The 17,044-nt window shown below is 29.4% G+C and overlaps 1 protein-coding gene across 10 annotated transcripts in view; it reads right to left on the minus strand.

The window, feature by feature from the left end:
• Nucleotides 1-17,044, minus strand: part of LOC107436894 (zinc finger protein rotund) — a 318,292-nt gene that overhangs the window by 32,584 nt on the left and 268,664 nt on the right. For all 10 annotated transcript variants that reach the window (XM_071184141.1, XM_071184140.1, XM_071184145.1 and 7 more), the window contains 2 exons: nucleotides 5,564-5,786; nucleotides 813-1,021 (listed from right to left, as the gene is read on the minus strand). In XM_071184141.1, the coding sequence (XP_071040242.1) occupies nucleotides 813-1,021; nucleotides 5,564-5,786 (432 nt within the window). The remainder of the gene's footprint in view (nucleotides 1-812; nucleotides 1,022-5,563; nucleotides 5,787-17,044) is intronic.

Genomic DNA, 17,044 nt, shown 5'->3' on the forward strand with positions numbered 1-17,044 from the left:
CCTCTTTCTTGCCTATAAAGATTGAAACAAATGTTTATTGAAAACGAAACTCCGTCCATCACACGTTGTATATTCGACAAAAAGACGCAAAATATTATCTATATTTGATCAACTGCTGCTGGTATCGATGCATGGCTGAAATATGCAAACAATTTGGTAATTTAATCACGAAACCTTTTTTTTTTATTTCCAATGAGCTGCACAATCGGTCTTGCCGATGAGCAGACCTAGTGCGTTCTCCAGAGGTGGTATCCACTCTTTTAGGACCACCACAATGGGCGAGATACCGTTCGTCATGTTAATTTGGACGTCTAGTTTCTGCCACACTAGATGGCAGCACCGAAACACTATTTGGATGCTAAAGTGCACTAGGAATTTAATTTTGCCGGAAATGCCAAGAGCATATAAGGCACTCCGGGGATCTTTTACATGCCGCATAATCATACGATATGGTCGCTAATCCGGTGTCTGGGCCGGGGATCGAACCCGCAGACTGGGCTCAGAAGACCGACGACAAACCAACTGTGCCACCCAGCCACCACGAAACCATAGAACATGGCATAAAAACCATATATTCGTATAAACTTACTTTTCAGTTTCGTATTTTTTACTAGATGTGCTGTAATAAGAATTATAATTTTGAAAAGGAGAAAAGTTATGGCTAGTAATGGCCTCTACAGAATTTGATATGTGCCTTGTGCTAAGAGTTGAAGCAAATAAAATATGTATTCTGCCTAGTTCAGGGATCTAAGCAACCCAAGTATAAAAAATAAAAAGCAATCTACATAAGGAAAGGAAGGGGGGCTATTTACGTTATTTTGGCTACAGCTCATTACTTTAGAGCCATGCGTCCGTAGACTACTGTCGGTGGCGAAGCACTTGCCGCACGTGTTGCAGACGTACGGCCTGTTCTTGGCCCGTTCCACTTGGCTCTCATGGTTCCGAAGGTGTTGCTGTAGATTTGATAACTGTATGAAGGCCCTGTTGCACTCAGGAAGGTGGCATTTATAAGGTCGCTCTCCTGTTTCATGAAAGAAAGAAAAATACATTTATATTAACAATCATCAGCTATAAATATCCAGCCAGGGCACCGGTTAATCCGCGAGAGAAATAAAGAAAGAATTAAACTTCAATTAAGAGTTTATTACGAAGGAAATGAATAATTTTGATAAGTTATGAAAACTTATTATTATTCATATTATAATGAAATTAAGAAAATGATAGGAAATTACGTATAAATCTCATCTCTTATCTAATTTTTTCTAGCATAAGATGAATGGTTCTTCTCTCTGTGGTTAAGGAAAGATTTGTTATCCAATTTCGCGTCTTGTAATAGCTCTCAATTCAATTTCAAGACAAGTTATAGCGTAAATATAAATGCAGGGGTACCCAAACGTCTTAACCCTTTGACGCAGATGAGACAGCAGTCTCCTTTTCATATATATTTTTTCTCATGCTCTAATTACCAGCAAAAATAAATTTTGGTATTTTTTAATTATAAAAAAACAGTCAAATAGTTACTAAAAAAATCTGCTAGATTTTTAGAATGATATCTGTAATAAAATATAAAATCCAAAAAAAAAGGTAGTTTGAAATCCCCCCCCTTTCATATTCAAAAAAATTATCAATAATTGACTTCGTAAATTAAAGTGAGTTCAATGAATAATAACTGTTTCTCTTAGATCTAAATAACCGCAAATTTGGAGAAAAAAAAATTGTTTGGAAGTGAGCAGTGTCAGGAAGATTCTAACGCAGAAAAAGACATTGTCATGTTTTCATAACCATAATTTATTAAAGTGCTACATATAATATTTTTCACTAATTTTGACCTAAATTAATACAGAGTAATGAAAAATGTATAAAAATCTAAACTCAGTGGCGCGTCAGTATATTGAGGACCAAGGTCAACTGAGACCATCTCAGTTTTTTTCACCTTTGGGTTAAGGGTGCAAGAGCAAATGTTACGGTTGGGTGGTCAGCCGAATTCGGATCCTCCAGTGTTTAGTTCCCAAGCACGCTTGGTACTCATTTCATCGACCCATTGAAGGGATAAAAGGCTGAGGCATCTGCTTGATAAAAATTTTGTGTTAAACAGATAATACGTCTTTGTCTTCAATCCACAAGGAAGAATATTAATGTCAACTTGGACTTATTATTTGCCTATTAAAAAATTAAATTAAATTAAATAACTAAGTAATTTAAATTAATACATTACAAATTTTGTACCTAAATTAATATAAAATAATGGAAAAAAGTATGAAAAATCTGATAAAAATTTTGTGTTAAAGTGATAATACGCCTTTAAGAGGAAAAGTAGTGCATCTCATCTTGTATCCACGAGGGACAATATTTATGTCAATTTGGACTTATTATTTGCCTATTAAAAAAATAAATTAAATTAAATAAATAATTTAAATTAAGACATTACAAATTTTTTATCTAAATTAATATAGAATAATGAAAAAAGTATGAAAAATCTGATAAAAATTTTGTGTTAAAGTGATAATACGCCTTTACGAGGAAAAGTAGTGTATTTTCATCTTGCATCCACGAGGGACAGTATTAATGTCAACTTGGACTGATTATTTGCCTATTAAAAAATAAATTAAATTAAATAAATAATTTAAATTAAGACATTACAAATTTTTTTATCTAAATTAATGTAGAATAATGAAAAAAGTATGAAAAATCTGATAAAAATTTTGTGTTAAAGTGATAATACGCCTTTACGAGGAAAAGTAGTGTATTTTCATCTTGCATCCACGAGGGACAGTATTAATGTCAATTTGGGCTGATTATTTGCCTATTAAAAATAAATTAAAATAAATAAATAATTTAAATTAAGACATTACAAATTTTTTTTATCTAAATTAATATAGAATAATGAAAAAAGTATGAAAAATCTGATAAAAATTTTGTGTTAAAGTGATAATACGCCTTTACGAGGAAAAGTAGTGTATTTTCATCTTGCATCCACGAGGGACAGTATTAATGTCAACTTGGACCTATTATTTTCCTATTAAAAATAAAATAAAATAAATAAATAATTTTAAAATGATGCATAAAAGGTTTTTTACCTAAATAATGAAAAAGTATGAAAAATATGTTTAATAGAAATTTTGCGTCAAAGGGTTAATGCACTAAGCATTGTTAGAAATTAAAGAAAGCTAAGCAATTTGAGACTATGTTTAACATTTTTCATGGTGTTTTGAGTTTCTTTTTTTCCAAAACTTTGGTAAGATATTTTGAAATTTAATACATTTGCCCTTTTCAGAAAAAAAGACTGCAGTAAAATTACTGCCAGCTACTTCATTATACCAACACATTGCAATGTTGAAATCCGCGTTTCAGAACAAGTCAGCGAATGGTATGGAGCCGAGAATGCATTTGTACTATTGTAAATTTAAGAACAAATTTCATATCAGCAGGGGTCTGTCCAGACATTTTGTGAAAACAGTTTTTCAAGGAGTTTTTAAATTGTAAATAGATACAAGATTATGCTCAACACTGCAAAATTGCAATAAAAAAATTAAATTTTCAAAAATAAACAGCAATTGCTGCTACTAAATTAGAGATGCAACATGACAATATTTAGTATTTAGCCTATACCGTTGAACGCAGAATATTCATTTCGGACTAATAAAGGAAGAAGCGTCTGCCGAAGAGAAAACTTAGTTCCTTTACATCTGTCTTTCTTTTTTTCCCCCCTGGGAAGGATTTATTCGATTTACAAAACAACAATGAAGATAAACAAATTTGTGAAGGGTCCGATTAAAAGATAAATTATTTTGTGAAGGGTCCTTTTTTAAGTTCAAATATTTTGTGAAGTGTCCGTTTTTATGAAAAGATATTTTGCGAAGGGTCCGTTAACGGACCCGAATTTCTTCTAAACAGACCCCTGATCAGTAAATAAATTAAAATTTTGAATTTCACAAGGTTTAAGAGTTGCAATGATCTTTTGAGTATTTTCTTGAATGATATACTCACGCTGAACACTAAAATTTACATTAAAATTAACATCAAAACTAACCCTGGTATTAGATCAGAAAATAACATCACGCACAGCGTGGCGAGTCAACAAAAGAAGCCATTTTTTCCGAGGAATTTTGTAACAGTGCAAGGAAATTTTCATAATATCAAAATGAAAACAAACTGCGAGAGGATAATTTCTAATTACGTAACGGGGAAGTTCGCTTCCAATATTTTGTTTGCATTTTGACAGCTTGAGTTTTTCTTCCAATAATTTTATTTCATTTCATTTCATAATTTTCGTTGAACAGCTGATCCAATTTCGAGTTTACAACTACCAATGTCCAACTCCGTAATCCCGCAATTTTGAACCCAATCCAGAAGACAAGGGAACTCCTGAATCAAGTCTTGGGAGAAAATTGCCTTCGTGGCGGACTTTTTGATGGAACTAATCCGCATTTGCTATATATGGAAGAGAAAACGACAAAAACCTCCCACGGTTAGCCTCACGGGAAGGAAACTCTAACCCTTGATCCGTCTACCACTGATTATATTTTACGTCAGCGCTGTGGTCGGCGAGAGACGGGTGCAGAATTCGTATCAACTGGTAATTGCTTGGATTCAAACCCGAGTCATCTTGCTGAGAGGCGAGCGCTCTATCCCCTGAGCCACCACGGCTCCTTTCAGCAATTTTATTTTATAACCGTAGCTGAACCGTTCTCTGTAAATCCCCATCTAAATGATGGAAAAAAGTTTTTAACACTTTCCTTTTGCAGGTCAAACCATTTGTTTAATTCTATTTTAATGTCTCCACGAAAAATCTCCATCTAAAATTTGGTTCAACATCGATTTTAATAATTCGTTCCATAGGTTCGACTGTTCTTTATTTATATATTTAAACATTCTTTTACAAAATTTTCAACTAAAGAAAGAAAAATAACTAATAATAATAATTTAAAATTTAATTTCCTTTTTCTCTTTCTTTTTCTTTAATTTTCTTTTTATATTTTTCTTTTTTTCTTTTCTTTTGACACTTCCTTCTTTTTCAAAAGAAAAAAAAAAACTTATTTGCTCTTACTCCTTCATTAAAAAGAAAAATAAATAAATGACAATTATTATAATTTCTCTATCTTAGTAAAATATTTCTCTCCATCTTTTTTTAANGGAACTCCTGGATCGAGTATTGGGAGAAATTTGCCTTCGTGGAGGACTTTTTTGATGGAGCTAACCCACATTTGCGTTACATGGAGAGAAAGACCACGAGAACATCTCACGGTTAGCCTGGCGGCAAGGGGACTCTAACCCATGATCCGTCTACCACTGAGGATATTTCACGTCAGCACTGTGGTTGGTGCAAGCCGAAAGCGGAATTCGTATCGACTAGGATTCGAACCCGGTTCGCCCCATTGGAAGGCGAACGCTCTATCCCCTGAGCCATCGCGGCTTCCCTTCAAGCAATTGTAACTTCATAACTTACTCTAGCGTTGTCTGAAATCACTTTTAGTTCCGGAGGTGAAACAGAATTTGAGATGAAAAGTTTCACCCGCGGTATAGCGTCCCCGTGAACCAACCCAGAAGACAAAAGGAGACTCACCCGTGTGGAGTCTGGTATGTTGTTGCACATGTGACAGTTGCTTGAAGCGCCTGTCGCAGTAGGAACACTTGTAGGGTTTTTCTCCTGTGTGAATTCGGATATGCTGTAACAGCTGGTGATTGGAGGAGAAAGATTTGAGACACTGCTGGCACTGGTAGGGTTTGATGTCACCGCGGTGAGCCTCACGAGAATGATGCTGCATCGCAGACTTGTGCATGAATATCTGAAAAGAGAAAAGAAAAATTTATTCAACACTTGAGAAGTTTGAATAGATAAAATTTCAATGGTTCACAATTAATGGTTTTCCAATAGTTAAGTTTTGCCATAATTTCTTTCAATATTTCAGTAGTTTCTCAGATATGTATAATATGCACCGTTTGTCCTCCAAAAATGTTCGACGATTTGAAAAAGGAAGGGGAAGAAATGTGCTGCATTCTGTTTAGGAAACTTGAAGTATTTTTCAAAAATTTCAAAACTAGTTACAAGGATGGATTTTCTCAATTTTCATTGCTATTTTCAAAAAGAAAAAAATTCAGGAAAAATTACCATACACTGTAAAAACTTTCAGATCAAATTACTGTATAAAGAATAGGAAATTCGGAGCATTATCCGTAGAATCTTATTTTAGCCGTAAAATATTATACAGTAATTTTTATAGTAAAATCTATTTAATTAGAGTGAGTCAGTGATTTTACGGTAATTATTACTGAAAAAACTGTGGCATATCAGATATTTTGTCCGGTAACACGTTACGGTAAAAATGGATTTTACGTCAAAAAGTACCACCACTCTGAGTGTCGGTACTTTTTACTGTAAATTGATCCGAAATTTTTTACAGTGTGTAGTAACAACATTTTTGGCAAAAAAAAAACAACATAATTTAGCTCACGTTATTTAAATAATTCATTTAGTGGTTTTTTTTTACTCATATAGTAACAGTTAACCGGAAATTATGGTTTACAAAATTACACTTCTTATTACCACACATTTAGCGAAAAATATAAAACTAAAATATAAATTTAACCGAACAAATGGTTTTTATGCCATGCTCTAAAATATCGTGATAACATTATCAAATTTATAAAATTTTATCTCATGTTATAAGACTATCTTTTATTGTTTATTTTACCAAAAACATTAGCAACGCGATTCGGTAAAAATGTGAAGCTTTATGGTATACTCATAAAACCGGAAACACGGTAAATTTTACCATGTTCTGGGAGTTTTCATCATATATTTTTCTCTAGTGTGTTAACGAACTTCATGTGAAACTTGGTGAAAAATAATTAAATAGTTTTCTGAGAAGAACACAACAAACGGCAGATTTCTACCTTTTTCTGTTTCCTTTAAATTAAATTTTATCATACTTTATCAACTAAAACAATCAAATAATCGGAATACTCCGTTTTAGAAGTATGACGCTTATATAGACAGTTATTTTAATGAAAAAGTAAAAAAATAAAATACAACAGTCATAAGTAGTAAATATAAATAAGAAATAGGTATAAAATCTAATATATTTTTAAAAATTAATGTTATATTTTTTAAACTAGTAAAAAAATTAAAGGAAATGGAACGTTTTTTAAAATAAAACTTTTTAGAAATAAAACTATTTTAAACGAATAGAAGGTTACACTTAATACATTTCTCAATGAAACTGCTTTTGTGAAATTTTGAAACAAAACAAACAATTATAACAAAAGGGCACGCATGAAAAGCATAACATCCACTGTCGATAACAATGCGAGCAAGGACACACGCTTTTTAAAAAAATTTCATTTGTGTTTAAATCAATAGTTATCACATAAACTAGTAATATTTCATAAAGAATCCTTTATTTTTTTTTAGTAAAAAAGAATAGTATGCTTTCAACTAAACCAGACAATAAAATGTACAGCAAATACTGTAAAATGACTAAACACGTATATCTGTCACACGAAAAACAAATTTCAATATTTTCATTGGTAATTTAGCACAACAGCAACACGTGAGAAATATGTAAAAAAAAAAAAAAATTTTTTTTTCAACAAAACATAACTTGTGGACACTAAACAACATAAATTTTTTTATAAAATTAGCACACAATCTGATAGTGAATTGATGTCTAAATCATTTTAAACTTACTTTAACCCTTTATGTGGTCTTGGAAAGTATATTACCCATGCACGAACCTAATGAATTTTTAAAAATCGATAAGTAGCTATTTCCCCACCCATGGTTTGTGCGGCCATCTGCAAATATTTTTATAAAATAAAACAAAAACGTAAGGTTTTGCTTTGCTTACATAAATGTGGGTAGCAGTAAAGGTTAGCGTGAGATCAAGAAAGAAAGCCAACATTGGGAAGCTATTTTCTCAAGTGCGTTATGCGTTCATTCATTTGATTATATCTCCTAGAGTTTATTAGCAGTTTAATAGACAAAATTTGTAAATTCGGTTATTTATAAACACATAAATTCAAGTTTACGGCCAATACTTTACAGTAGGTAAAATATTGAAACCCCCCCCCTTCATACCAAACAAATGGTCTTAAAAAGCAAAATAATTTTAGAAAATTAGCTAAATGAATTTCATTCTATAAATCAATTTTAATCCTAAAAATAATTTAACATAGTACTACTATAGCAAAATGGCCCTATAAAGGTTAAAAGAAAGTTTAAATTTTAAGCTATTAAAAATCTTAAGTTATTAAAAATCTTCGAGAGAAATTTAATGTATTGAATATACTGGTATAATACGCCGGGTTTTTTGATATAATTGAAAAGTTACAAAAATGGATTAAAATAATACATTACAAAAATACATTAAAAAGTACTAATAATGAAAGGTTTTTCTTCTTTTGCTCTTACGTTACAAAGTTTTCAAGAAAGTACTTGGATATATTTATAAGTCTAACAATTAATTATTTTATTCTTTTACTACGTTGTTGGTGAATGTTTTCTTCTTTTTCTCTTATGCTACAATATTTACAAGAAAGTACTTGCATATACTATTTATAAGGCCAACTAATAATTATATAATTCTTTTATTACGTTGCTGGTGAATGTTTTCTACTTGCATATACTATTTATAAGGCCAACAATTAATTCTTTTATTCTTTTATTACGTTGTTGGTGAATGTTTTCTTCTTTTGCTCTTATGCTACAACATTTACAAGAAAGTACTTGCATATACTATTTATAAGGCCAACAATTAATTATTTTATTCTTTTATTACGTTGCTGGTGAATGTTTTCTTCTTTTGCTCCTATGCTACAATATTTACAAGAAAGTACTTGTATATATTTTATAAGGCCAACAATTAATTATTTTATACTTTTACTACGTTGTTGGTGAATGTTTTCTTCTTTTTCTCTTATGCTACACTATTTACAAGAAAGTACTAGCATATACTATTTATAAGGCCAACTAATAATTATATAATTCTTTTATTACGTTGCTGGTGAATGTTTTCTTCTTTTTCTCTTATACTACAATATTTACAAGAATGTACTTGCATATATTTATAAGGTCAACAATTAATTATTTTATTCTTTCACTACGTTGTGGGTATAGCTCTAGCGTTCGCCAGTCGCCAAACAGAAACTATTGCATAGAACGGCAGAGGTTAACAATTTTTTGGTGGAACCTCGACCATTAAAAAACGTTCATTACCAGATGTAAATATATTATTTTAATCCCATTTCGTATTCCTATTGTCAAAACGGTCCCTTTTTAATCTTTTGAGTACATGAATAATTCGGTGTATAGACGAGTAGAACTGCAAACTACAAATGGCATTATTAATCGTAAAATAATATCATTCAAATATCAGAGGTATACAAGTGATAATATGAAAGCTGAGACATTTTAGAGAAGGTCGACATTTAAAAGATATTTTAATCCCATTTCGTATTCCTATTATTAAATGGTCCCTTTTTAATTTTAAAGTACATTGATAACGGCGTATAGATGAGCAGAATACCAAATTACACTCATGAAGCACTAATGGAATTATTAATTATTATGTATATATGTATTATGGTATAGATGGGTAAAACAATTATGGTATTATGGCAAAACAATTTTTCAATTTAAATTTAATATATTGAGAAGTTAAAGAAGGATCATATAAAACAATACCGAATTTGTTAAGTATTGTTCGGTTTGTACGAAGTTCAAATTTAAAACATAGGATTTCCGTAATCCTGACATGAATAATTGCATATTTTGCTTGAAGAGGCATTGATTATCTCGAACAAATCAAAAACTATACTCGCGAGCTTGTTTAAAGTAGATACTCTTTACAAGAACAAGGTTATTTTACAAACAAACAAAAAATCCTTTGCCGATAATGTTCGACTTTTCAAGTTCAAGCAGTTAGTATTGTCTGTTGGTATTACTGAATTAATTCAATTTATCTGTTTAAAAAAAACTTATACTTATTCTGATGCGATTGAATCATAAGGTGACAGACGAACGCTTCCCCAATTTTCCTGTTCGCTGAGCCGATTAGGTTCAGCAGTTTTTTCAACAGCTTTTGCTCGTAACAAACATGCACCAGACATCAATGATAGACAGAAAAGTCAGACACGTTTTTAACATTACATGATGTCAGTAATAAAAAGTAACAGTTTCATATAAATCGAAGATATATAAATATATTTATCGATACAATGTAAAGATTGATTTTTTTTTTAACTGATTTTTTTAATTTCACTCAAAAACTGAAAGGTTTACACACGTCCAAAAATGTGCGTATGAAACAAATTAAATATTAACAAGAAGATATTAAGTATGAATAAATATAGATGGAGTATATGTAAAGCATTATTATTAACAAAGTAGCGATACTATAAAAATTATTAAGTACTAACTCCAAGTGCATGAGTACTTGCAGATAGTGTACTGAGAAAAAAGTATGGTTTTGACCATACTTTTCTACTAGAATACTACCAGAATACGGTAAAATTTACACAGTTTCTGGCTATATGGAAACACCAAAAAGCTCGAAAATTTTTTACTGGAGCATTTCGGTAATGATTTTAATATATGGTTATATACTATGCGACAAAGTTTGTTAAATGTGATAAAATTTGGTAATTTTAACATACTTTAATTTAGAACATGGCATAAAAGTTATTTATTCAGTTAAATTTACTTTTCAGTTGTGTATTTTATATTAAATGTGTAATAAGAACAATTATTTTGAAAAAAGACTTTCCGGTACACCATTACCATATGAACAGAAAAATTTCCAAATAATAATTGGTTTAAATACCGTAAATTTTAGTTTTATAATGTTATGTTTTTTTTCTTTTTTTTTTTAAATGAAAATTTCTACAATATAGAACGGTAATTTTACCAGAACTTTTTTCTTCTTGTACAGACTTAGAATTTTATTTAAATACTACCTGTATGAGCCCTTCAGTATATTACTTTAAAACGATAATATGCCTTTTATATGAATTATTTTCTAATGTACAACGATTGAAGAAATCTTTTTTAAAAATAATATTTTCTTTATTTTCTCCCCTTAATCGGTGCTTTTTGGTAAGTATATTCTGGACCGGATTGTAAAAAATATACGCCGGATGGAATTTTCACATGCCCCGGGCAAGTGGGGCAATGTAAATTTCGAACCCAGATAGATAATATACTTCATGCTTTCACCGTATTTTAGATTGGAGCAAATTTGGACGACAATATAGTTCAATGCACTCTAAAATGTTTAATTGACTAAATATTTATTTTTATCTTTCTGAGCAAAATTTACAAAGAAATATTCAAAATCTGAAACGTTTTTGAAGTTTAAATGTTTAATGCACAGCGAGCAAAAAATGAACGAAACACCCTGAATAACTGTTTATCGTATGATCGGATTTACACGCACTGGGACTCAATCGTAATTGTTAAAGGGGGTGACCTCAAATATGCTTATCAATCACTGCAGACGACAATTTAAATAACGAAATCAGACACAAAAATGTACCCTCTTTGAATAAGCATATTTTTTTCCCGACCGATATGGATTTCTAACTCCAAAAATTAAGGAGTATTATACCAAACTATTAAGAACATAATTCCCAGATAGCGACTATCTGGGAATTATATTCTTAATAAATTGGTCTCGAGTGCGATCGAAAGTTTGAATCCCTTAATTTTAATTTTTGGGCATTTCACTTAAACTGGAGAACTTTTTAAGAGAATAGAACACAATTCTAAAATTCGTTTATCCAAAGATTATTCCATAAAAATTTTTTTTTTTAAATAATGGTCGACAAATCTTTGAATTGTAAGGTTTAAGTTAAGTTAAAGTGGAAATCCAATCATTAGATCAAAAGTCATTCAGCGTGTTTCTTTATTTTTTTGCCTGTACTGTAATAAATTATTTTTTTGCCTGTACATAAGTACCTTTATTACTTTTACAAATATTGGACATAATTTAATAACACGGGATTCGGGAACTGGAACATTTCTAAATGTTAAGTGTTTGTGTACATATCTACCTATTTTTACAATTATAAATATTGACATAATTTTATAAAATGTGATTCGGAAATTGGAGCATTTCTAAACGTTAAATGTTTGGGTGGATGCCTATCTATTTTTATATTTTTAAATATTGTACAAAATTTAATGAAATGTGATTCAAAATTTGAGAGTTTATTTCGATGAAATGTTAATGTACGTTGGAAAAATTGTCAAGAATTAGACACCCTTAGTAATAAAAGTAAAATTAATATTAAGCTTTTAGCAACTCATCTGAGTAAGTTTCTATTTTAGAATATTTATTAAGGATCAAGAACCTGATTCCGATTTGTATAAGTTACGTTTACTTAAAAAAAAAAGCACTTATTTCCTTTCTGTTTCTCAAATTAAATTATCGTCTCAGCTGATTAAGTCATATATTAAAGTATGTTTCAAGAACAGAGCTGAGAAGGGCGCAGTCCGAACCCAGGGATTAAAATTATTCGGGCTCGGTTCTCCAAAAGCGAGCCTGAATACAAATTTCGTAATAAAATATTGGCATTTTAGAAGCATCATCCATAAAATTCCTTTTACCGTAAAATTCGTTCATACCGTAAAATATTATACAGTAATTTTTACAGTAATAATTATTTAACTAGAGTGATTCCGTAATTTTATAGTAAAATTTACACTTACTGTAAAATTTATAGTATATCAGATCTTTTTTTATGTAATATGTTCCAGTAAAAACGGATTTTACTGTAAAAAGTACCTGCACCCTGAGTGCTAGCAATTTTCACCGGAATTTGATCCGGAATTTTTTACAGTGTGGGATTAAACAACCGACTTCCCTTGAGACATTTTTAATATTATAACAAAATGAAACAAATTGCTTGTTAAAATAATTAAAAAGTTAAGACTATTAGAACACATTTAATTAATCTACTAAAATATGTATTATACATCCTTTATATTTTAAAAATTTTAAACGAGCAGGTCTTTTGATCTATCAGACGAAATTAAATAATCTCTTTGGACATAACAAATACTGCACTCTAGTTATTTTTAAAACGAAGTAAGTTTAATATTTGATGTAAATAAATGTTCTAAAATAAAAACAAAGCGTGTCTAAAATGTGTCCAGTTCTTGAAGCACTTTGTTTACTCTCTTAACTTGAGAGCGACGGATAGAAATTAAAACGAATCATTCGGCGTTTAGGAAAATAATGTAAGTGGCTTCATTAAAAGGAGATTTAGTGTGACCATGCTTCTAAAGTTTATTTCCTCGTCGCTGCTAAGTACATTGTACCGTCACGCAATTCTGGGAGCTCTCGTTAGCTTGTAGCTCTAATGTCAAGAGATATATTTAAATGGAGGGAATAGAACAAATTTAAATTAATGTAAAAATGATCTTTTGGCGCTGTAAAACCGAGAAAGTAAATGCGTGTTTACTGTTGGCAATTGTTTGTGTTTGATGTTAATTTCATATATGTTTTCATTGTGTAAAAATACGATGACTTAGTCGGCATAATTGAAATAAGAAGAATAAACGCATTTTTTTTTTAAAAAACAATATTGCATAACATTAAAATAAATTTTACGACACTCAAAAATTTATTCTCTAATGTATGAATAAGATAAAGGGCAATTAAAAAAATTGCTAATTAAATTTTGTGTATGAAATATTGACGTAAAAATGCGTATCTTGATTTATTTGTAAAAATTGTTCGTTGGTTTATTATGTATACAGCATGGACTTATTCGAAAGAACTATGTAATGTATATATTATATTAAGTTTGAGTTAAAATATATTATTTTAAAACCACGTCAATAAAAATTTTTCTTGAGAGATAGATAGAAAGAGAAAACTATAAACTTTAGTTTAACGTCGCATACAGCACCTAATGTAAGAGCTGCCTTTCTAAAAGAAACCTTCACTAACATTTGTCAAATTACAAAAATGTTTCAAGAATTAACAGAAGTAGTTTAAAATAATAGAAAATCGTAACATTTGTTAGCTAAAAAAACGTTTCAAGAATTACCAGATATACTTTTAAGATAAAAGAAAAGTAACTTTAGTAACATTTACCATGCTATAAAAACGTTTCAAGAATTCTTAAAAGTAGTTTAAAACAACAGAAAACAGCAACATTTGTTAGTTAACAAAACGTTTCAAGAATTACCAGATATACTTAAAAAAAGTAACTTTAGTAACATTTACCAGGTTATAAAAGTTTCAAGAATCCTTAAAAGCAGTTTAAAACAATAGAAAACCGCAACATTTGTTAGTTAAGAAAACGTTTCAAGAATTACCAGATATACTTAAAATAAAAGTAACTTTAGTAACATTTACCATGTTATAAAAACGTTTCAAGAATTCTTAAAAGTAGTTTAAAACAAATAAAAACCACAACATTTGTTAGTTAAAAAACAGTTTTAAGAATTACCAGACATACTTTAAGATAACAGAAAAGTAACTTTAGTATCGTTTACCATGTTATCAAAAAGGGTCACGAATTTTCAAAAGTATATTAAAACAACAGATAACCGTACTGTTACTTTAAACTAGATTGTTACTCAGAAAGACTGCTAATTAAAATTTCTGTAAGTTAGAAAAACGTTTCAAGAGTTTTCAGAAGAAGTTTAATATAACAGAAATCCGTAACATTTGTTTGTAAAATAAGTGTTTCAGGAATTTCCAGAAATAGCTTAAGATAACAGAAAATTAAAATTAGTAAAATTTATCAAATTATAAACACAGTTCATGATATCCCAGAAACACTTTAACGTACCCGAAAAATAATACCGTCACGAATTACCAGAAATACTTTAAGATAACAAAAAAGTAACTCCCATAATAGTTGTAAGTTAAAGAAACGTTCAGAAATTCCCAGAAATACCTAATAATAACAGAAAAGTAACTTAAGCAACATTTGTTACCAGAAATACTTTAAGATAACAAAAAAGTAACTCCCATAACAGTTGTAAGTTAAAGAAACGTTTCGAAAATTCCCAGAAATACCTAATAATAACAGTAAAGTAACTTTAGCAACATTTGTTACCAGAAATACTTTAAGATAACAAAAAAGTAACTCCCATAACAGTTGTAAGATAAAGAAACGTTTCGAAAATTCCCAGGAATACCTAATAATAACAGAAAAGTAACTTTAGCAACATTTGTTACCAGAAATACTTTAAGATAACAAAAAAGTAACTCCCATAACAGTTGTAAGTTAAAGAAACGCTTCGAAAATTCCCAGAAATACCTAATAATAACATAAAAGTAACTTTAGCAACATTTGTTACCAGAAATACTTTAAGATAACAAAAAAGTAACTCCCGTAACAGTTGTAAGTGAAAGAAACGTTTCGAAAATTCCCAGAAATACCTAATAATAACAGAAAAGTAACTTTAGCAACATTTGTTAGGTAAAGAGCGTTTAAAATCCCGAAAATACTTTGATATAATAGGAAAGCAACATTTGTTATATTACAAAGTTTTGTTATATCTGAAACACTATAAAATACAGGAAAGAAATTAATTTTGCTTACATTTTAGGCAAAACACGCTTTAGAAACTACAAAAAATACTTTGAGATAACAGAAAAGTAACTTTAGTAACATTTGTTAAAGCGCAAAAACATTTAAAAAAAATCTTAGAAATATTTTAAAGTAACAGAAAAACTGTTGAATGAATAATTTTTCTGCTAAATGAAATAAAATATCGAAAAGATTAGGTATTATAAATATAATTGAGATTTTTCATTTATTGAAAACTTAAATGAGCCATTTTAAGTTGCATTGGATAGTATAATCAACATATATAAATTATTTAAAATATTATAAAAATATTATTTATATCAATGTTTATTTTCATTGTCTTAAAATATTTTGAAGCTTTATAATTAAATTTAATGTTGAAAGCCCTTGTGTTCTTGTTTCTTAAAAATTCAATCACCTTATATTTAGCAGTAAAATTTGTTTTGATAAAAAATTTTATAAAGTTTATAAGGAAATGTTTAAGAAAAAAAAATTGAAATAATAACGTTGCTTGATAAAATAACAAAAGTGTATTGAATATATTCTTTATTTTTTTATGTATTGTTTGTACAAATAATGAAGGCGAAGAAAAAATTATTTAAATACAGAAGATTTCAGAAACGAAAATATAATGCTAAATGAAATTGGAAACACAATGGATTTGATTCTTTTCTTTAAAAAAAAGTTTTAAATTAAGTCGAAATTAATACAATAGTTTTTAAAATTCAGGAACAATCGAAATATAAAAAAATAATGGGAACAGGTCAATAATTTAAAAATAAGTCCTGTTTTGGGATTAAAAATGAATTTTTAAACTATAGAGATTTTTTTAATGTATGTTTTGAAAAGAAATTATAAATTAATTTTTTTCCATCTTTTTCATTCAAAGCAAAATTGAATCAAACGACTGGAATACAATAGGAGTTTGCTCGTGAACTCAACGAAATTGAAAGCAGATATTTTTTAAGTTTTATTTTATTAATTTATTATTAATATTATTATTTTGCTTTTGGAAATACAAGAAAAATTATAATGTGTCCTCTTTAACGATAGTATTTTGTTCGCTGTGCAATAACCAAAGAATTTTAGACAAATAGATTGAATTGTTTTTTTTAAATACAAAAATACTGTTTAGATTTACGAAATGGCAGAAGTTTTTATTTATTTTTAACATAAACGCTGTGATTCTCTTATTTTTACATTTATTTCCCGAGAAATATTATTCATTTAATAAAAAACATTTATTGAATCAGTAACTAAAAAAGCAAATTCTTAACAAATGGCGAAGCTTTAAGCTTTCAACAGATTTAATAATTTCAAAAAAATTAGCAATTGGGTATACTATAGCCTACGTCACAGGTTGTGTTATTCCTACTAAATTTAACCCATGAACGGCATTTTCTGCGAGCCTAACTTCAAGCCACAAATAAACAAACGAAGTGTTTGATCGTTTAAATAGCTGCTCGCCAGATTTTATTGCATTATAAAGAAAAGT

This window comes from Parasteatoda tepidariorum, chromosome 8 (assembly GCF_043381705.1).
Source record: "Parasteatoda tepidariorum isolate YZ-2023 chromosome 8, CAS_Ptep_4.0, whole genome shotgun sequence".
Classification (NCBI taxonomy): Eukaryota; Metazoa; Arthropoda; class Arachnida; order Araneae; family Theridiidae; genus Parasteatoda; species Parasteatoda tepidariorum.